General features: G+C 38.6%; 1 protein-coding gene across 3 annotated transcripts in view; it reads left to right on the top strand.

Annotated features, from left to right (window-relative positions):
* Positions 1 to 19951, top strand: part of LOC124642499 (putative uncharacterized protein DDB_G0282133) — a 40646-nt gene extending 20695 nt beyond the window's left edge. For 2 of the 3 annotated variants that reach the window (XM_047180965.1, XM_047180964.1), the window contains exons 4-7: positions 224 to 332; positions 699 to 921; positions 1631 to 1833; positions 3442 to 5669. In XM_047180965.1, coding sequence (XP_047036921.1) covers positions 224 to 332; positions 699 to 921; positions 1631 to 1833; positions 3442 to 3703 — 797 coding nt within the window. In that variant the 3' untranslated portion in view covers positions 3704 to 5669. Of the gene's footprint in view, positions 1 to 223; positions 333 to 698; positions 922 to 1630; positions 1834 to 3441; positions 5670 to 6738; positions 6885 to 7374; positions 7489 to 9366 lie in introns of those variants that run through there. The other variant, XM_047180966.1, reaches the window with a different exon arrangement.
* Positions 19952 to 21883: the final 1932 nt, after the last annotated feature.

Raw genomic sequence — 21883 nt, 5'->3', positions numbered from 1 at the left:
TACACCATTGTATAGCCAGTTAGTGCATATAATACGTGGGTTCAAGGTGAGAAATATGAATTTTTCCATGAGTAAATAATTGTGGTTGCGTGTAGTTGAAATATAAAGAAAAATTAACATAACCCTTGGCAGTAAGGCTAAAAAATAATGATAAACATTCATATTTCTCACTTATTCCTTCGACTTTTTGTAAGTGTTGCCAATATAAAATGATTTTTTTCAGGTTTGGGCGCGCTATTAGGCCCAAGCCCACCGGTCCCACCGCCAGTGTTGCCATCACCAATGCTAGATCTACCTCTTTTGGCACCATTTTACGCTATGAGGAATATGAGGTAAGTGATCATTATGAATCGCTCTCAGTATCACTCATCAACTAAGGAACTTTTGCATAAATATTATGAAGTACAACTTTATATACATATACATAGTTTGTACAATAATTCCTTCATTATCTAAAGCGCTTTCATACTAGCTGACTTCCGAGCAGATTGCACAGCGTGTAAAAAACCGAGGGTAGGAAAAACCACTGGTGTGAAAGCCCTATGTAGTTCAAACCATACGAAGCAGCTATACGATTGTCAACCCTACGACCCATTTACTTCACTTATCACCTTACTTTACTTCACTTATATCCATTTATTCACCAAGCACATTTATTATCCTAGAAATGATGCTGTTTATCCATTTTCTCTCAACAGAAGTGCAGCTACCTCATCAGGCGTACTCCACGCTCGTCTCGACGCGTGCTACGAACAGTGGCGTCAGTTAGAACGCGAACGCAAACGTACTGAAGCAAGACTGGCCCTCGCCTACCCCGGCCGGGCTGTGTCGTCGTCTAACTCCATACCCGTGCCCAGGCTGCCGCCCTGCCCTACCAGAGTCGATAGACTTACTGTCGATATGCTGAGGGAACATACTAAGGTCAGTATTGTGAAGTAGAACATCGATAGATGTAGTCCGACAGCCGCCCATCCCTACAAGAGTCGATATTCTGAGAGAACATCGGTCAGTGTTCTAAAAATGAAACATCGATAAACCTGTTTCGACAGCCGCACATCCCTACAGGGGTCGATATGCTGAAGGACCCCAAGGTTAGTGTTGTAACAGTAAAACTCGATAAATCAGTGTCGATAGTCTAACAATGGCGTCAGTTAGAACGCAAACGTACTGAAGCAAGACTGGCCCTCGCTTACCCCGGTCGGGCTGTGTCGTCGTCTAACTCCATACCCGTGCCCAGGCTGCCGCCCTGCCCTACGAGGGTCGATAGACTTACTGTCGATATGCTGAGGGAACATACTAAGGTCAGTATTGTGACATAGAACATTGATAAATCTGTTTCGAGAGTCGTCTATCCCTTTATAAGTCGATAGACTCCTACTTTTGATGAGCTAAGAGTTTTTTTAACAAGTTTGCAAAAATATTAATCATAGACATTATTTTGATGTGTAACACATTGTATAATGTAAAACTCCTGTATGTAAGCCGGCTGAAGCTGAATTTACTCATTTCATTTGAATTAAAGATTCGGTATTATTTTCCCAAGTTGACATGTGTCTTTATAGAATAAGATGCGACCATTGATGACATAATAAAGAAAATCGTATAAATAACTTAAAATTATCTTCAACAGGTATTAACCCTAATGGGTAAAATGGAGACTCTTCGCGCTAGCGTCTGCGTGGCACAAAATAAGAAGCCTAACAAACCCGAAGAGAACAAAATCACCGTACTGAAACGAGGACAGGAGGTCACTGAAAAGGAGAAGGAAGGAGTCGACCCGGCGACCTTCGAACCGTCCTCGTGGAAGGACGATGTTAATAATCTGGCTGAGATGTAAGTGTGATTTTTATGGCGAAATTTGGTGGTCCAAAGATGAGCTTTTTGAGCCTTGTTATAGCAATAATCTACCCGTATCTCTTTTTTATTCTAACTCCCACTCTCCCATAACGGGTCTGCTGGAAGAGATTTTTTTAATAAGCTGTGTCTTTGTACTATTTGTTCTATTTTGCTTCTTGTCTGTGTTCTGTGTGACTGTACATAAACTGTTAAGTAGTAAATAAATAGGTAATATTTAAATAAAACAGCGCGGTGCGACGCCTGAGCAGTGCCGCAACGGTTTCCTACATACAGTGTGTCGTACCTAATCACATTAAATTAAATACGTTGATATACTGGTTAATATAATAGGTCTCTTTACCTATGAAATTGCCGTTTTGTATGAAAAAATTTAAACGTTTTTTTTTTTCATGTATTTTTTATTTTTATTTATCAAAGTAATTACCTATGCAATCAATGCTTCTTTGCCAACGCAGTGGCAGTGAATTGATGCCCTTCTTAAAGAAATTAACTGGACGGGAGGCAACCATTTGTTCAAAGGCATTTTTTACTGCCTCTCGGGTACTTAATTTTTTACCCGACAAAAACTTATCCAAATTCTGGAAAAAGTTGTAGTGTGTTTGCGCAAGGTCTGGTGACTGGCGGACGACGGAAAAAATCATTCATTTGTGTGTCTGTTGAGCAGTGCAAGGCACGTCTCGACGCGCACTTCGCGCTAGCGTTCATTGAGTTCGTGGGACACCCATTTCTTAAGCTTTTTTACCTGGACAATTTGACGCAAATGGATCAATATTGATTTGACGCTAACGTCGAAAGCTTTAGCCGTAGATTGTGTATCATCAGCTTCCACAATCGCCATTAATTCATCGTTGTAGACCAATGTCTTCGGTTCAACTTTCAGGTCGAAATTTCCAAAACGGAAGCGAGCACACCAATAACAGGTGATGCGTTAGTTAGCAATGTTAGCTCCGTAAACGTCGTTGATGTTACGTGCCGCTTGTGCCGCGTTGCTGCACCACGGTACTCATATTCCATAATTACTTGATTTTTTAACGTATCCACGATGAAGAAGAAGATTGAAATGCGATGACAATGTAGCACTAATCAATAAACTAATGACTACTTTTGGAAGATGAATTCCATGCTTTTTTAATAAAATTAATTTGAAATTACAATTCTTAGCCAAACAAAAAATATTATGATTTGAAATGGCCATTACCGCAGAACTGCAATTTCATAGGTAAAGACCTAATATGTCGATTAACACATAGAAAAAAATAAAATAAATAAGAAATAAAACCGCTCAGAACATTGCGACGCCGCACTGCTCATGTGGCCGCCAGTGCGGTGCGGTGCCGCACCGTGAGGCCTTTTTTTTCTTTAACTACGCCAAATGTCATCAAATGACCCCTCCCGCTGTGGGTTAGCAGCGGTGAAGGATTATCAGACTCTTACTGACTAAAAACCGTTGTGTTCCGTTGTAAGCTTTTTATGTACCAGGGCCGCGGTAACTCTTTCGAACAATCCCGCAGCCCCGGTAATCTCGTAGCCCCGGACCGTGAAGCCTGACCCTCAGAAATGAACACAAGTAATATTTGTCCCCAGTGCGCCACACAGCGAGGTGGAGAGCGCGATGCTGGCGTGGCGCAGCGCCGTGGGCGGCGTGCAGGCCGCGCGTCGCCGCGAGCTCGCGCCGCACCACGCGCACCGCCCGCAGCCCCGCCCTGACCGTATGTATCAGTACCGAGCGTGCCGCTACGCCGTAGCTAGGTATGCTGGCGTGGCGCAGCGCCGTGGGCGGCGTGCAGGCCGCGCGTCGCCGCGAGCTCGCGCCGCACCACGCGCACCGCCCGCAGCCCCGCCCTGACCGTATGTATCAGTACCGAGCGTGCCGCTACGCCGTAGCTAGGTATGCTGGCGTGGCGCAGCGCCGTGGGCGGCGTGCAGGCCGCGCGTCGCCGCGAGCTCGCGCCGCACCACGCGCACCGCCCGCAGCCCCGCCCTGACCGTATGTATCAGTACCGAGCGTGCCGCTACGCCGTAGCTAGGTATGCTGGCGTGGCGCAGCGCCGTGGGCGGCGTGCAGGCCGCGCGTCGCCGCGAGCTCGCGCCGCACCACGCGCACCGCCCGCAGCCCCGCCCTGACCGTATGTATCAGTACCGAGCGTGCCGCTACGCCGTAGCTAGGTATGCTGGCGTGGCGCAGCGCCGTGGGCGGCGTGCAGGCCGCGCGTCGCCGCGAGCTCGCGCCGCACCACGCGCACCGCCCGCAGCCCCGCCCTGACCGTATGTATCAGTACCGAGCGTGCCGCTACGCCGTAGCTAGGTATGCTGGCGTGGCGCAGCGCCGTGGGCGGCGTGCAGGCCGCGCGTCGCCGCGAGCTCGCGCCGCACCACGCGCACCGCCCGCAGCCCCGCCCTGACCGTATGTATCAGTACCGAGCGTGCCGCTACGCCGTAGCTAGGTATGCTGGCGTGGCGCAGCGCCGTGGGCGGCGTGCAGGCCGCGCGTCGCCGCGAGCTCGCGCCGCACCACGCGCACCGCCCGCAGCCCCGCCCTGACCGTATGTATCAGTACCGAGCGTGCCGCTACGCCGTAGCTAGGTATGCTGGCGTGGCGCAGCGCCGTGGGCGGCGTGCAGGCCGCGCGTCGCCGCGAGCTCGCGCCGCACCACGCGCACCGCCCGCAGCCCCGCCCTGACCGTATGTATCAGTACCGAGCGTGCCGCTACGCCGTAGCTAGGTATGCTGGCGTGGCGCAGCGCCGTGGGCGGCGTGCAGGCCGCGCGTCGCCGCGAGCTCGCGCCGCACCACGCGCACCGCCCGCAGCCCCGCCCTGACCGTATGTATCAGTACCGAGCGTGCCGCTACGCCGTAGCTAGGTATGCTGGCGTGGCGCAGCGCCGTGGGCGGCGTGCAGGCCGCGCGTCGCCGCGAGCTCGCGCCGCACCACGCGCACCGCCCGCAGCCCCGCCCTGACCGTATGTATCAGTACCGAGCGTGCCGCTACGCCGTAGCTAGGTATGCTGGCGTGGCGCAGCGCCGTGGGCGGCGTGCAGGCCGCGCGTCGCCGCGAGCTCGCGCCGCACCACGCGCACCGCCCGCAGCCCCGCCCTGACCGTATGTATCAGTACCGAGCGTGCCGCTACGCCGTAGCTAGGTATGCTGGCGTGGCGCAGCGCCGTGGGCGGCGTGCAGGCCGCGCGTCGCCGCGAGCTCGCGCCGCACCACGCGCACCGCCCGCAGCCCCGCCCTGACCGTATGTATCAGTACCGAGCGTGCCGCTACGCCGTAGCTAGGTATGCTGGCGTGGCGCAGCGCCGTGGGCGGCGTGCAGGCCGCGCGTCGCCGCGAGCTCGCGCCGCACCACGCGCACCGCCCGCAGCCCCGCCCTGACCGTATGTATCAGTACCGAGCGTGCCGCTACGCCGTAGCTAGGTATGCTGGCGTGGCGCAGCGCCGTGGGCGGCGTGCAGGCCGCGCGTCGCCGCGAGCTCGCGCCGCACCACGCGCACCGCCCGCAGCCCCGCCCTGACCGTATGTATCAGTACCGAGCGTGCCGCTACGCCGTAGCTAGGTATGCTGGCGTGGCGCAGCGCCGTGGGCGGCGTGCAGGCCGCGCGTCGCCGCGAGCTCGCGCCGCACCACGCGCACCGCCCGCAGCCCCGCCCTGACCGTATGTATCAGTACCGAGCGTGCCGCTACGCCGTAGCTAGGTATGCTGGCGTGGCGCAGCGCCGTGGGCGGCGTGCAGGCCGCGCGTCGCCGCGAGCTCGCGCCGCACCACGCGCACCGCCCGCAGCCCCGCCCTGACCGTATGTATCAGTACCGAGCGTGCCGCTACGCCGTAGCTAGGTATGCTGGCGTGGCGCAGCGCCGTGGGCGGCGTGCAGGCCGCGCGTCGCCGCGAGCTCGCGCCGCACCACGCGCACCGCCCGCAGCCCCGCCCTGACCGTATGTATCAGTACCGAGCGTAGCCCTGACGCCGTAGTAGCCCTACGCTCAAGCTAGGTAATCGTAGTGCTACGCTGAGCGTCGGTAGTGCTACGCTTAAGATAGGTATGCATAGCGTTACGCCGTAGTTAGGTAAGTGTAGCGCTACGCTAAAGATAATCAAGTGTAGTGTTACGCTGAAGCTAGGTAAGTGTAGTGCTACGCTGAAGTTAGGTAAGCGTAGTGCTACGCTAAAGCTAGGTAAGAGTAACGCTACGCGGAAGTTAGGTAAGGCATGATTTATATTAGGCCGGGCCGTGTCCGGGCTTTTACGAAATTCTAAAGACGAGCGTCGTTTGTGTCCCGGACGAACCACGGATCATGCACTGTGTAATATAAACTGCTTCATACAAAATGTATGAACGACGTATGAACATGGTTTCACATCCACGTACACGGCACGCCCCGGACATGGCCCGGCCTAATATAAATCATCCCTAAACGTAGTACTACGCGGCGTTGTGCTACGCTGTAGTGCTATGCTCAAGCTGGGTAGGCGTAGCGCTTCGAATTAGCAATCAAGTACAGCATTACACATTATTTACTACTGTATAAGTAGCGTACTAGATCATGACGTTGGCGTAATAGTTTTATGGTGTATTTTTACTTGAATAATGGAATTATTATTCTTTGACACTCTCATTGACAATAGTTCAAACTTTTATTACGTAAATAAAATCGCGGTACTTTCACACACTATTGGTCCCCATGGATGGTAAGCTATTTACTAGCTTGTGTTATGTGTTTTATGACAACTGATAAACTATAATATGTTACCTGATAGTTTACATATTATAGTTTATATAACTGATAGTCCATGGACTATCAGTTCGACAGATAGGCATGGACCATTGCGTCAACGAGGTCTTCAAAGGTCGAGGTGTAATGTGTTACTATCTTCTCCCCCAGCGATCCTGCAGCTAGCGGAAGCAGTGAAGCAGCTGAGCATCTGTGCCCGGCGTGCTCGCTGCGCGATGTGGTGCGACCTCACGCTGACGGTGGCGCTGGCGCCGCATCCCGACACTGAGAGAGATAGCCATAATGATACTGTTGCGGTAACATGTTTATTTGATTTACTTTTTTTTACTTCAAGAGTCAATTACATAAATCAAAATAGGTACATTCCTTCCTAAAAATATGTTGAACTCACTTTATATTATTTTTATATCACCCTGCGTAATATTCTATGTTATATAGAATTCTATGTACACTCATATTTATACAAATAAAAAAATCTTGTATCTTGCGTAAGAAACTTGAAAATGAAAAAAAAATAAACAAAGCAGAACACAACATAAAACTTTAAAACTAAGTACTAAGTAACAATTAAATATTACTACTTTCACAAATTAATTACTATCTTTTGTTGTTACTTTTTTTTGTGAAAATTTTACGAGTTTTACAGGGGTACCTGAAAGGATTTTTTGAAACCAATAAATATAATGTTTTCGTATATAATTAAACCTCTCTGGGCATATCAAGACGAATTTGAAAGAAAATATTTTTTCAAACTTTATCTCTTAAAATAATAACTTTTTTCATCAGCAGACAGAAGCAGCATCCCCGGTATCGCCGCAGACGCCGGCGGCCAAGTCTCCCAGCACACAGGACAATGCCAACGCCAAACCCCAGCCCGCTCCCACTGCTGAATCTACTGAGGTATGTACAAAGAAAAATATTACTGAAGGTGTTTTTTGGGATTTTACTCGAGTCCGATAACTATCTCAGAAAAGAGCAAATCCCCCTTGGATGTAATTACCCATCATCATCTCCTGAGCCTTTTCCCAACTATGTTGGAGTCGGCTTCTAGTCCAACCGGATGCAGTTGAGTACCAGTGCTTTACAAGGAGCGACTGCCTATCTGACCTCCTCAACCCAGTTACCCAGACAACAATAAATAAATAAATGGCGGTCAGGTAGACTGTATCTTTACTGATTACAGTAAATGTTTTGACCGCATAGATCACTCTATACTCTTACAAAAGATCTTGCAGGCAGGTAGGTATCCATGGTAACTTGTATCGGTGGGTTACCTCATATATACGAAATCGTTCGCAAGCTGTCGCAATCAATGGCATTGTATCTTCATGGCACGTAGTTCCTTCTGGAGTTCCCCAGGGATCTTTGCTTGGTCCTTTGTTTTTTAACATTTTTATAAATGATATTAACATGTGCTTTCATAACTCGTCATTTTTACTTTACGCAGATGACATGAAGATTTTTAAACAAATACGCAATATTGATGATTGTTATCTTTTGCAACAAGACCTGGCAAGACTTGAGAGCTACTGTACATCAAATAATCTAGACCTCAACGTATCAAAATGTTTCCTAATTACATTCACACGTAAAACCAACATCATAGTCCAAAACTACACCTTAAACAGTCATAACTTAAAACGTGTAAACTACATACGAGACTTGGGTGTAATACATGACTCAAAACTTACGTATGAGAAGCATATCGATTACATAGCCAATAAGGCCTATAAAGCCATGGGCTTTTTAAAAAGAACCTGTTCTCAGTTCTCTAGTGTCAAAATTATTAAAATTTTATACTGTTTGTTTGTCCGTAGCTCACTCGAATACTGTTCGCAGGTTTGGAATCCTCGGTACGATATTTATAACTCAAGAATTGAATCAATTTGAAAAATTTTACCAGATATCTCCAATATAAATGTGGCACATATGATTGCAATTACATATACAGATGCAAAAGATATCACCTTTTACGCCTTAAAGAGAGGAGGATGATAGCAGATGTTACATTTCTTGTTAAATTGGCTCAATCACATATTGACTCTCCTACCCTTCACTCGAAAATTGGATTACGCGTTCCTAAAAGGTTGCCTAGAATACCAGCTCTCTACCTTAATGTCCCACATTGTAGTACTAATTACCGACAAAGTTCATACTTTGTCAGAGCAGCAAAGACCTTTAATACACTCGCAGACTTTTCGGAACTTGACCTATTTACCGCTAAGCCACGGGTATTCGCAGGAACACTTGCTAAGAGCTGGTTTGATGTGGTTCGATAATTGTATGTTTTTGTTTGTATTTTGTATTGATGTCGTGTTACGTTTTTATTGTTTGGATTAAGCAGACAAGCTAGGTATTGATATGCGAAAACATGTAATTGGTTTCAAGTTATCATAAATTGTAGTTTAAGTGTTTTTTTGTAAAACTGTTTGTTTTCCGAATAAAAAAAATAAAAAAACTCAATATCCCTTGGTTAGATTGACGTTCGACATACTGAGGTATGACATTATTATCTTGCAATCTTGTCTCTTATCTCGTGGGAGTGTAATAGTTGCGATTGTGAGAGGCACATTCGCATTTGAAACTAACAAGTCAATCGCACTATTTCCAGCGTATATGCGTATGTCCTCCATACTCTAGTTTTAAAAACACATCAAACCGGTAAATATGTATAGCGTTCTGCCTTGTTTAAGGATATTCTTCTAGTACTTCATACCATAAACTGTACTCTTAGACCCCTCGAATAAAAACAGTAACAACAAAACTTTCAACTTTCAGGATAAACCTCCCGCCGAAGCACAAACAAAGCCTGAAACCAAAAACGAAGCGGCTAAAACCGCCTCAAAACAGACTGAAAAACCCGACAAATCTCAACAACGCCGTACTCAGAACTATAGGAAAGTACGAAGCGACTTCTATCAGAAAAACCAGAGGTATGACACTAGATTCATGCATAACCGACACCCCTACCATTATTTGGCTACTGGACCTATTAATTAAGGTGGTTTTTTGGACCTTATTTGAGTGGGAAATGGGTTGAAAATTGATTAATTTGCGAAATGAAGAAATATCCTGATTTTCTTATGAGAATGTTGATTTTAATGGGCTTAGCACAAAAAGTTGACTATGTTAAAGGTATAAATTTGAAAATTACTTGATTCAATCAAATCCACACGGACTTTCAATTTCTATAATTTGTACTTAAAATGTTACATTAAGTTGCAACTGGGACTAAAAGCTCATATCGTGATTTTAGCATGTAAAAATAATATATTATGTCTTCAATTAAAACCAGACTTTCTTCACACTCAAATAAGGTTCAATATAACTTACAGAATTTACGTCAATGATGTGATAAAAACCTTACACAATACGATATGTAACGAGTCTGTTTACACCTTAAAATGCATTAAAAACTGCAAATGTATTAATATATCTGAAATATGTCTAGACAGACTGAAAATTGCGCATGAAATTATCAAAAAGAGTTTTAATTAGAAATATATTCTCTATGACCTCAACTCAAAACTGCCATGTTTAGAATTACGCTTAAAATGTTCAAAGAAAGAAATAGATATATAATATATTTAAAGTTTTCAATTTGCATTTTATGGTGCAATCAAAAGTTGACCAAAACATGTATAATTTGAGCATTTTCAAATTTCATGCTTCGCTCAATATTCTGAAATTAACAGTTGGACTAAAAACCTATTTTATACCTTACGCTCAAATATCGTCACAATACTATGCTCAGTTTTGTTTTTTTTTTTTTAAGTTCAATTAAACATGTTTTTCTCGACTTTTAAACAGAGTCAAACAAGAATGTATTCTGTACCCATTGTAATAAGGTTAAAATCACCATTTTAAAACGCTCTATAGCCAATTTAGCAAAAGCATTTTTATCATGTATGATATTAAACAGCTAAAGTATGGAATATAGTTCGAGAAATAATGCTATAATCATATTAAATGTTGATTATATTATAATAGGTGAAGTTTTTAAAATATATCGGTGTCTAGATTTTAAATCTGTGTGCTTGGTACCCTGTAGTTTTCCTAAAAGCAGTTATCGAATTATGAGCTTATAAATGTACCCTACTGATCTTTAGACCAATTTTCTCATATGCCATTTACAAAGTTTTAATTATCTATATTTCATACTTTAGTTGGCAACACTGGTTATGCAAAGAATGTTGCTATCATAATGATATCATATCAGCATACAAATATTGTAGGGATTACAGAGTTACACTTTTTATTATTGTACTTACTATGCATTTATGGGCTCCTGGTACTTTTGAGGTATATTTCAATTCTTATAAACATAAATATTGCCCAAACATGGACATTTGTAACTCCCTAAGCTTATTTTCGACATGACAAAATGTCTGTTTGCACAATCTTTTTGTACTTTCATAGATTTCAAAAAATACTGTTTTAACTGTGCAAAATCTCCAAAGATATACCTTAAAATGTATCGCAAAGCCAACACAATTCTAAAAAGTGTACTCGGACAAAGACTAAAACAGGTATATAGAGACCACGGTTATTCTACGAGTTAAATAAATAATAACTACATAAATTATTACTCTGTGTGTAGGTTAAATATTGCCAGTATCAGAATTGCGTTATTTATTCATCGTGCTTAGCCGGAATAATGTTTAAAGTATTATAAAAAGGGGTGTTAATTTGGCCGTTGCGGACACTTGCCAAAATATACGGTGTGAGCGAAGGCCTTGAAACTTTGATTTGAAAAGTGAGGTTGTCGATTTTGCATTAGGAACGGTAGATCGCTTTTTAAATTAAATGTTCTAGATGCGTTAGTATAGGTGTAGTACGCGTGCAAGCAAAGTCGTCGAATCGAATAATAATAATTCAAATTTTGATTGGAAGTCTATTCAATACAAAAAATATTCAAGGATTTTTCAATATCGAACCCGAGGTTTTGTTATTTCCAATCTTGACACACTTAAAGCAGTTTCTAGTCACACATAAAAAACAAAGTATTTAATGAATATAAAATTGATTGAATTTTCGTTAGTTGTTCGCTCACACCGACCTCAAGAGCCCTTTGAAAATGTGATGTTCTACGTTATTACTAGTTGACACTATTTTAATATATCACTTTCGTGCGAAAACAAGAAGTATATGAAATGAAGTTATGAACTATTAGCGTATAAGTGTACCACTTTTTATTTATTTAATTGAGAAAAAATATATAAAAAACAATGAATTTAAATTCGAATGAATTTGTATAGTTAATAGTTAGTGCTTATTCGGATGTTGGGACGTACTGAATCGATTTTTAGGGTGGTACATCGATATCGATAAATGTTGAAATACAATTTGCGCCCATTACAGCTTGGTATTTAAATAATTGCTTAACAACGTAAGGGGTGTACATTTATTTTTGGCATTGTCGATATATCGATGTTTTCACTTTACTTGAATGAGGTTGAAAAGCTTCATAAGACGGGTCGGCTAGTTTTCGTCAATTCTTTATAAATTTTAATTTGTACTGTAGCATTTTAACCCTTAACTCACTGCTACGGTGCAAGGAAACGTTATTATTAGTAAAATATATGCACCTGTGTTCTTATAGTAAATGTACGGCCAAAATGAATTGACTTGCTGAAATAGTCAGTTCAGATATAATATTAGTTTTATATATTTTTCATTAGTCATATTTTGCGTGGACGCTCAGAATCACTAAAGGATTAAAAGCTTTATGTAAATCCGGATTCCCTCGCGGAATATATAGTTACAATAATATTTCGTACAGTGCACAAACTGCTCAGGCAGATATTAACCAAAATGATAGGGTAACATGAAATCTTCCATCTTTAGTTTTTTAGTATGTAAGAACAAATATTAGTTATTTAATATTATTTGTTTAAATATAAGTAATGCCGGTTTCTGAATCGCTTTGTATACTCTTAATGAAATGAGATGATGAAATCAAATAAGGTTTGTTGTCCAGTAAAATATATCTTCGCTTACAGAAACCGGGTGTTACGTTTAAAGATTTATTTAATCAATTACGAAATGGCTATAGATTTTTTATTAGTATTCGTTGATTGTAGTGCCTTTCTATATAAATGTGCATGCATTTTAAGTCCTATGCAGTGTTGTACAAGCATTCGATAAGTTGTTTGAAAAACCGTTGATTTTTTCATAGTTTTTTTTTAGTCATACCTTACTCGTGATGCATTTCCGTGTGCAATAAGCTTTATTTATTTTTTAACGCACTCGTAGTGCTGGTCGTCAAGTGGGGTTGGTTTGAAGAAAGAATATCGATAAAATAATTAAGGACAAAATACTCAGTGAATTTATGAGACGTAAAGTCAAGACAATATTCAGATTTCATTTCTTGTTTGAAAATTTGTGAGTTGAACGCCTAAAATTGCTCTCGTAAATACTTTGACCCAAGTGACTATTTTTAGAGAACCCAACCGACCCCTATCGTAAATGCTTCCAATAAATTGATATATTTAACGGATATTAGTACAATCGATTCGCACTTAGCGTTTATAGCATGTAGTCAAAGATATTCTTGTTCTTAAAGAAAAATATTTAGCACAATATTATAAAAAAAAAATGTTTAGTTTTTTAGCGAGTTAGTAGATAGAATAATTATTTCACGTCCTATCGAAAAAAAGCTAACTATATTTATGACTTAGAAAAAGGATTTTTTACTTCACTGTTTTCCGATGTTGCCATATAGTAACTATTTACCTCAAATCACTGTCTTGCAATGTAGACAATTTTCTATATTTTATTTTCTTATTTCGTGCGCAAACTGAAGGTACTAAGTGTCATTGCTGTTTAAAAAGTTTATTATTTGTTAAATGAATTCTTTATTTAGGTCTTGGCTACACTGAAATGCGATGCTATAATATGCGTCGCTATGAAATTTTTACTAAAAATTTTATGAAATGAACTTTGCTATTTAATAAATTATTTATAAAAAGAAATGAAATATTTATGTTGATTATATTTTAGGAAATTAAATGAACTTTAAATCTCAGTTGAAAATATAAACTGGGTGGTTGATTTTCGTTTGTGCAATGATAAAAATTATTTACACTCGTGCAATATTGCTATAAAAAGTCGCATCATATCGCTTCGCCTCGCATATTCACTGTAGCCGACACTTTATTTATTTAGTTTTCAATTGGACAAATGAATTTATTTACATAGTTCACTATTCATATAGGCAATCGTACGAAAGGCTATGAGTTTCTAGAATATTCTTAGGAAAGAGAAACTAAAGTGCCACAGCTAGCTTCTTTTAAAATTAAATTTAACGCTTGGGGCGTTGTTTTGATACATGATTGTAAGAATTAGACGAAATGTTGCTGAAAATTATAAAGGTAATTGATTTTGTCGAGAATATAATTATGACCAACTAGGTCAGTTGATTTATTGTAAGTATTGAATAAAAGCTACAAGAAATCCCTTTATGAGATAAAAAGCAAGTAAAAAATGTGCAAACGCGAAGGAGAGGATTTACTAAAATCTTTTGTGAGCTAAAAACAAAATAACACATCTGATAGTGGAGTCTAGTACTCCGTGATGTAATACTTCATTAATGATGATTGATAAACATTTTAAATTTATATCGTCTTGTTTTCATTTTAATGTTGGCCTATAAAAATAATAGTTGTTCACATTTGAATGGCTGTGACACTCAACGCCCCAACGCGACTTGCCCAATTTGTTTTAGCTCAATAAACAGTTACCTTCCGTCCATATAATATTGGAATTTTTCATAGCATAAGCCTTCCTTACTGCATTTTACGAACCAATCTCCAAAAACAAGCTTATTCTTATTATTTTCTTCCTTCAAGGGTAAACGCTAAATATTACGTAAAAAAAAAAACATATAAAATATGATTTCAGAATTTCAATGACCAACGCTTATAACAGCATATCTTTAAGAATATTGTGTGATATAACCTATAATTATATTTAAAAAATAATAATGTCCTTAGTCCTTAACGTGAGAAAAAAATTGAAAAAAAAAAGAAAAGATAATGAATTATACCAAATCTATGGAGTACTTAATTAAAAGCCAACGCTTATGGTAAGGGTGTAACGAGGGAATTCCTAAATTTTATCAGTAATTCGTCCTGCAGCTCTTCCTCGTGTTATCTGCTAGTTATATTCTATTCTGAGGGGCGATGATAGGCACAGTGGGTTAGAATGACGTCGAGGTTGGAAAAAAATATTAACAGCCTTTTTTTTAATGAATTTAAGGGACATTTCAGAATGATACACAAACATAATGAAATCATGCATAGCTTATGTCGATATTTTTATTACTGTTGCTCTCTAAATTACCGTCTTAAATTGGTAATGCACTTTTCATTGGCCTTGGCTGCTCTCAATTTCCTTGGGATCAGATTACATTGTAGAAATTTTAAAAGTTAAAAGTATCGACTTAAAAAGTGACTAAAAATACATACATATGTACTTTATACACAATGTACAACTTTATAAAATGCAACAAAATATTATGAGTAAAAAATATTCCATAATTATATGCACTTAAATTTTGTCATCTTGCCCACTGGTCTTCCCATTGCAATGGAGTATACAAAACGGTGCTAGATTGCTCTATGAATTAAATGTTAATAGAATATAAATAGCAGGTGACATCGTCTAATATAGTAATATACTCAATTGTCGCTTGAAATAATTTTTACTATACGTAAAGTTTGAGTATTTTACTATAAATGTCTGGTTTGAGAATACTTTTTTTAAGATTTTTTGCCTTGACTGTCCTTAGCTTATAAATAAATTGTAAAAAAAAAGAAGATTAAAAAACATTTTCTTTTTAATAAAACATCATAATTGATGTATCGACCTTCAGCTCTGTCATTTAAATTATTTACTAGAAATTGTAAACTTGGAAAACGTCTGTTAAGACCTTTTAATATTTTTCTCATAACATGATAATAATATGTTTGATGGAAGTCAAGGCAATTTGTTTCTAAAAAATATATTTGTCGAAACCCAGGCTCGCCAATGTACGCATTAAACCTAAGATACCTAACAAACGCTAGATTTTTGTAGGTAGTATAAAATATGCATGAATAATCATAATAGCGTTATTTGTTTTGTTTATTATTTAGTCAATGTTTAGATGAATTGAGATTTTAGTGAATAGACATGTTCGCAAATATTTTCATACGTATATCGATGTTTGTATCGGTGCACCTTATTCTATGTTTTATGGACATATTGCCTTTTTGAAGTTGATTGAGAGTAATTTTTAAATAATATGTCTCTGAGGCACTATGATACATTAAAACTTAAAAGGCGTATGAGCCAATTTTTCGCGAAATCCTTGTGTGAAGCAGCTGAGCAATTTCGATAAAAATATTGTAGAAGTGAGATGTGTGCTTACATTTTTAACACGACGATAAATGATTGTTATAGCGTAAGTGACATTGGCGATTACGCCTTTTAAGCCAAGTATCACAAACGACGTATACAATTTGTATGTAAGAAATAAAATTATCAAAAAGGCAATATGTCGTAAAAACATTTAAATTAAAGAAACACTAGGTTCGACAGTTGCTCGGTATTTTAAGTATTGCTCAAATCCTTTTTATTATAGGGAAAATCGCTTTTATTGAAACTAGCTTTTCCAGCATTTTATATGGCCTAAACATATCCGCGATCCCCTTTACTTATAAGTTTTAAAATTGTCAGCTAGACCTGTTTACACTCGATTTTAGTGAATACAGTTTTCGTCAAATATGCAACGTTTTGTGGTGATAGTGTGAACGGGTGTTAAGATAGTCCAAAAATATGACCAAAGTGTAGCTTGACCGAAGCGACCGTTGCCCCAGTGTTTCTACGAGGTACTCAGATTTTCCCTCAAGGTTTCGCTCCTAAAATCCTGAATGTACAAATCGTGTGTCACATCACGTTAGAGAATTCAGCTAGATATGTTTATTTTTTTAGAAAACGTGTAGTCACACCATTAGCAAGACTGGATAATGGTTCTCTTAATTTTATTCTATAGCTTCGCGGTCAGGTCTCGACTCGGTTACCTTAACAATAATTCCCGAGTTTTTAATATTTAAGTTTTTTTTTTTATTAACAAATGTTCCTCGAATTTTAAACGCCGTGTTTGTAAGCGACGGTTTGCTAGGTCGCATTTATCGTTATGACAGGTTGTCGCATATTTATTCGGTTAGATTTTCGGTTGTGGTCAGACTTTGACACTCATAACGCTTCAGTGTCTCGGTGTCCTGAGTAATTTTATGTGAATGTGGATCAATCTTAGAGCTTTATCAAATTTGATAATAATTTACGGATGAATATTTATAAAAAATGAAAAAAAATAATAACCGAACAAGGAAAAAAAACTTGGTAGGAAAACATAAAACTCACTGTTTAGATAGATATTCCTGCAAAATTGTGTAATGTGTAGTTGGTTTTTTATCTATTTTAAATGATGCTAGTTGTGTAGTGTTCGATATCTGAGCCTTGCGTTTAGGTGACGATAGGCATAGGTGGATGGTCCTAAAGCTTATAGTACGAATCTGATAGTTACATGTTATATAACCGTATAATGAATCCTCGTTTAGATGAAAAATGTAACTATTTAGCATAATAATCGGTGTGTCAGTCCTTTCTTAGGTGATGGATAGTTATACGGACGTTATAGCCGCCCTGTGACCGCATGCGGGGACACTCAATACTCTTAAATTAAACATTTCTTATTAAAAGAGTTTTAATCACTTTTTGACACTGTGGATTCGTAGTTCCGTTGGGTGTGAAGCTATAATGGGATGTTTCTTTTTTAATATTAGTTGCAAATGATAGTATTTTATAGTTGAATGAGTGTGGACAATAACGGTGGTTAGTCCTATTAGGTAGTTTATTGTGATATGTTTGAGCCAGTCTACGGACGCGAACGGTCAACCACCATTTTAATCTTACTCTAATAGATTCTTAAGTTTAACATTGCTTCTACGAGGTTTGCCGTAACACGTAGGCAGATTGTTTTTTTTTTTCTATTGGGTATTTAGTGGATTTGATATTTTGAGCCATTGTTTAGTGTGCATAGTCTACTAATATTTTTGCTACTCGTCAATACGCGCGTACAGTGAATAGTTCTGTCCAATTTATAGGAATGGCATCATGAATTTTATACTTGAGGACCAAATCTGGTTTTTTTGTATTCAATTGTGAGTTGAATAAAAATAAATATGGTAATAAATAAATAAAAAAAATATTGAAAAAAAAAAAACGGAAAAAATACAGGATTTATTTTGCCAGTTCCTCGTAAATGTAAGTGAGAATTTCTAAAATATTTTTCTAGTTGATAAGTGTTGGTGAATTAATTTTTTACATATTTTAGGTAATTGGTGTGCGTACACAAGTATTAAAAAGCAAAGGTTTTTGAGCACGGGGAGAAATTGTTTTTTTATTTTTTCTCTTTCCTTTTTTCTGTGAGGAATTGATGCGCCACTTGGATTTGTTAGGGCATACGTAATTGTATAGATTGTAATGTGGTGCTAAACACTACTTGTCGACACCAATAAGTATATTTTATTATAATTTAAGTTTTAAGTGACAGTGTTTTATTCAGTTAAACAAGACAAATGTAATGGGATATTTTGTATTAAGTCATTATTTGTTCAGTGTTTGAAATCTCACTACATTTAGTCCGATTACAGTGAACGTCGATTTTCAAATGATTTTGCCATAAGAATGTATTATTAATACCAAAATGAGCCTTTGTACGGTACCCGGTCTCGCATACAAGACGAGAGAACGCTTGATATATTCAATGCAACTATTTTTATTTAGCATTTCCTCAAACACTGCCACTGTGAAAATGCCCCTTATTAACTGCATTCTGTTTTTATTATCATTGTTCTTGTTATATTTTTGTTGTTTTTAGCAAAGCTTTGTAGGCGCGAACACTATTATAATAATATTTAAAGAAAAAAACAGAATGATGATCGCTAGTCTTTATCTCATGTATAACTTTGGATCTGTCCGTATAAATGAAAAAAAAAAAATAGGTGTTTTTTAAGATACTTAATGAATATATATTAATGGATACAAAATATTACTGTCTGTGGTGAATATCGAATTTTATGAGCTTATTAAAACTTAATTCCGTGGTATTGGTATCGCGATGGAAACGTATTGTGGTGTGCTAATGTATACTTTGATAATGCACGTCTCTGTTTAAGACGTCACCTTAACCAAATTTTTATACGAAACAGTATAAAAAAAAACTCGAAAAAAAAAACTTCATACATATGAGTCAGTCCAATTTTAAAATGTAATTGTTTCATACTGTTTCGTTTAATAATGTTGGTATTACGCACATTTTGAATGTAACTCAAATAGCTTTAAGTATATTGAGAAATATATGAATGTATGTTTATCCAAATGTTAGCTTTGTCTTATAGAAAAATGCACATTGAAAAAAAATTGTCTAAAAATTTTCATAGGAGAGTTGACACCATGTTTTTAACTGTACCTAATAAATTGAGTATGACTCGTAACAATATCTTTCCTATGGAGAATTTCTTATCATGTTTCCACGTAACAATTTAAATACGTATATTGAATGTCCAACCATATTATTATTAATAAGTCCTCAAATATGTAAACTATTTTATGATTGGCTCATTTTTGTACTTGCTTATAAAAAAAAATCATTCGACCTTTTTTAAGTACCTCAAAAACGAAAAACGTCGAATGTTTAGATGTAATTTTATTTTTTTATAAAAATGGCCGCTTCTTATAAGTAGGGTAGTTGAGACGCGCATTATCGAAAAGCGGGTAAAACACTAATTTTTCAAAAAAGTTTGTAACGAAGCTATTGTATTACATAAGATGCCAAGTTAGCTCGCATTGGACCAAGGATAAAATAAGATTAGCTCACATCACATGCTAACGGTACCTTTAGCATTTTACATAGATGGTTTAAAATAAAATATTTTGAAGATGTCTCCTCTTTCTTCATGTTAGAATGTATACATACAGTAATTTTGTGATTAAATGTTAGTATAACGCGGCATGATCAAGCGACTGACTGATTTTAGGGCAGGTACTTGGCGCGGCGGTTGTCGCAAGGTCTGCTCTTACGCAGTATTATAATGTGGGTAGTTATGTGCAGGAAATTCTACGGTAGAAAATTGAGGGTATGAAGTGACAACGATGGATATGTAGGCGTAAGTCTTCGATATAATATGACCAAAGCATATCTGTTTAGAATACAGGATTTGAATGAATGTATCGGGAAGCGATTCGATTGGTTGATTGTTATTTATGATTTTATGTATTAAGGTTAAATTTTCATGTTAATACAGCATTTTTTTTGTGAAAAAAACGTGTGATTTTTTTGTTGTTGTTATTAGAAAGATACAAAATTTCAGTAGAATAGTCATGGCGTCCTTCAAGCTTTAAACAGAGAGACAAAAGGTCTCAAATATACTTGATATAATTCACTAATAAACTCTTCTTCAATGTTATTCACATCCTTATTATAAAGTGGGTAGTTTGTAAATCTTTTGCTCTCTGTAATAAGGCAGCAGATTAAAAAACCGGCCAAGTGCGATTCGGAATCGCACGAAGGGTTCCGTACCATTATTTATAAAACGGACAAAAAATTACGATTGTTGTATGGGAGCCCCCCAAAACGTTTATTTTATTCTAGTTTTAAGTATATCATCTGTGAAAATTTCAACTCTCTAACTATCACGGTTCATGAGATACAGCCTGGTGACAGACGGACAGAGGATCGAAAACAATAGGGTCCCGTTTTACCCTTTGGGTACGGAACCCTAAAAAAGTACCACGTTGGGCGCCAATTTAAAACAAATGAACTTCACTTATGAATTGACAAATCGAATTTTATTTAATGAATTGACACACAATGACATATTATTTAGCTTTATAGTGATAATTGATTGCACATGACTACCCCCAAATAATAATGTAGAGAAAATAAAATATCCATTAGGCGTATCGGTGTTATGAAACTAGTTCACAATTTATATATTATTAAAAAATAAAATAGTTTACTATGCCAACTGTCTTGTTCAAATGTTGTGAAAATATAAGTGTTAAATGTTGTCCTCCTATCAACATAGGATATTGTTTATATCTGGGTATTTAGTAGTTAATGCTAGATGCATTCTTGATTTTTTCATACTAATGTTTTGTTACTGTTTTGGCACTGTATTAATTACCTTCTGACAAAAATATATAATGAATAAAATGTTTTGTGCAGTTTTATTTCGAACCCCTTGTTTTAGGCCCGGTTGTTCGAAGCTCGGTTACGTCAAGGTTAGGGTTAAATTCTACTTACAGTAAAATGAACAGGGTTTAAATTCAAAAAGCGTTGTTGAACGTTAAAATTTCCTAATAAAAATGTCAAATTAAACGTGGTCAAGATTGACAACAAAAAAAAATATCATGTTAATAAGTAATTATTTTGTTTATCGAGTTCAGGTTTTTCGTTTGAATAATTTGGTTTTGAGAAGTTCAATGCAAAAGTGGAAAACATAGAAATGCTTCTGACATTAAACTACACAAAAAACTGTAAGAATTTTCACTGTACATGAAATATTTTTATTGAGCCTAAGTTACTATGGACGTCTGACATTGTTCTTTTAACTTTAACTTTACGTAATGTACGAAAAACCGGGCCTTAGAATTCTAACAAAAAAAAAAAACGTGTGCGTTCGCGCAGCGGAATGTTGTTGAATTTAAAGATTTTAATTATGCAGATAATTAGTGTAAGACGTCCTATAATTGTGTATGGTAAATAAAAATTTGTGTATGCAGCCATTGTGGAGAAATTCACCAAAAACAAATTCCGCTGGGCGAACGTTGGCGAACGTTGTCCTGGCGGAACTTTTTTTAATCCATAGATTTAGAAGAAAAGAGATGTGTCCAAAAAATAGTGTGTATTTGTGTATAATTGACCCACCCAAAACAAAAATGTGAAAGACTGCCAAGTTCGATAATATGGGAATGCTTCGTCTATAAAAGAAGTGAGATCTGAATAAGTACCAAGTTCCATACACATACCTCAGTTAAAAATAGTTGCTTTTTAATGATGTTACTTGGCAAGTTTTCATACACCGTTATAAACCTACTAAACGCAATGAATCAAGTATTTAATTTTCTATTAAAACTTGCCAAGTAACATCATTAAAAAGCAACTATTTTTAACTGAGGTATGTGTATGGAACTTGGTACTTATTCAGATCTCACTTCTTTTATAGGCGAAGCATTCCCATATTAT

Source organism: Helicoverpa zea, chromosome 24, assembly GCF_022581195.2.
Source record: "Helicoverpa zea isolate HzStark_Cry1AcR chromosome 24, ilHelZeax1.1, whole genome shotgun sequence".
Lineage (NCBI taxonomy): Eukaryota > Metazoa > Arthropoda > Insecta > Lepidoptera > Noctuidae > Helicoverpa > Helicoverpa zea.
The sequence above is the reverse complement of the archived record's forward strand: the minus strand, read 5'-3'. Positions and strand labels throughout refer to the sequence as shown.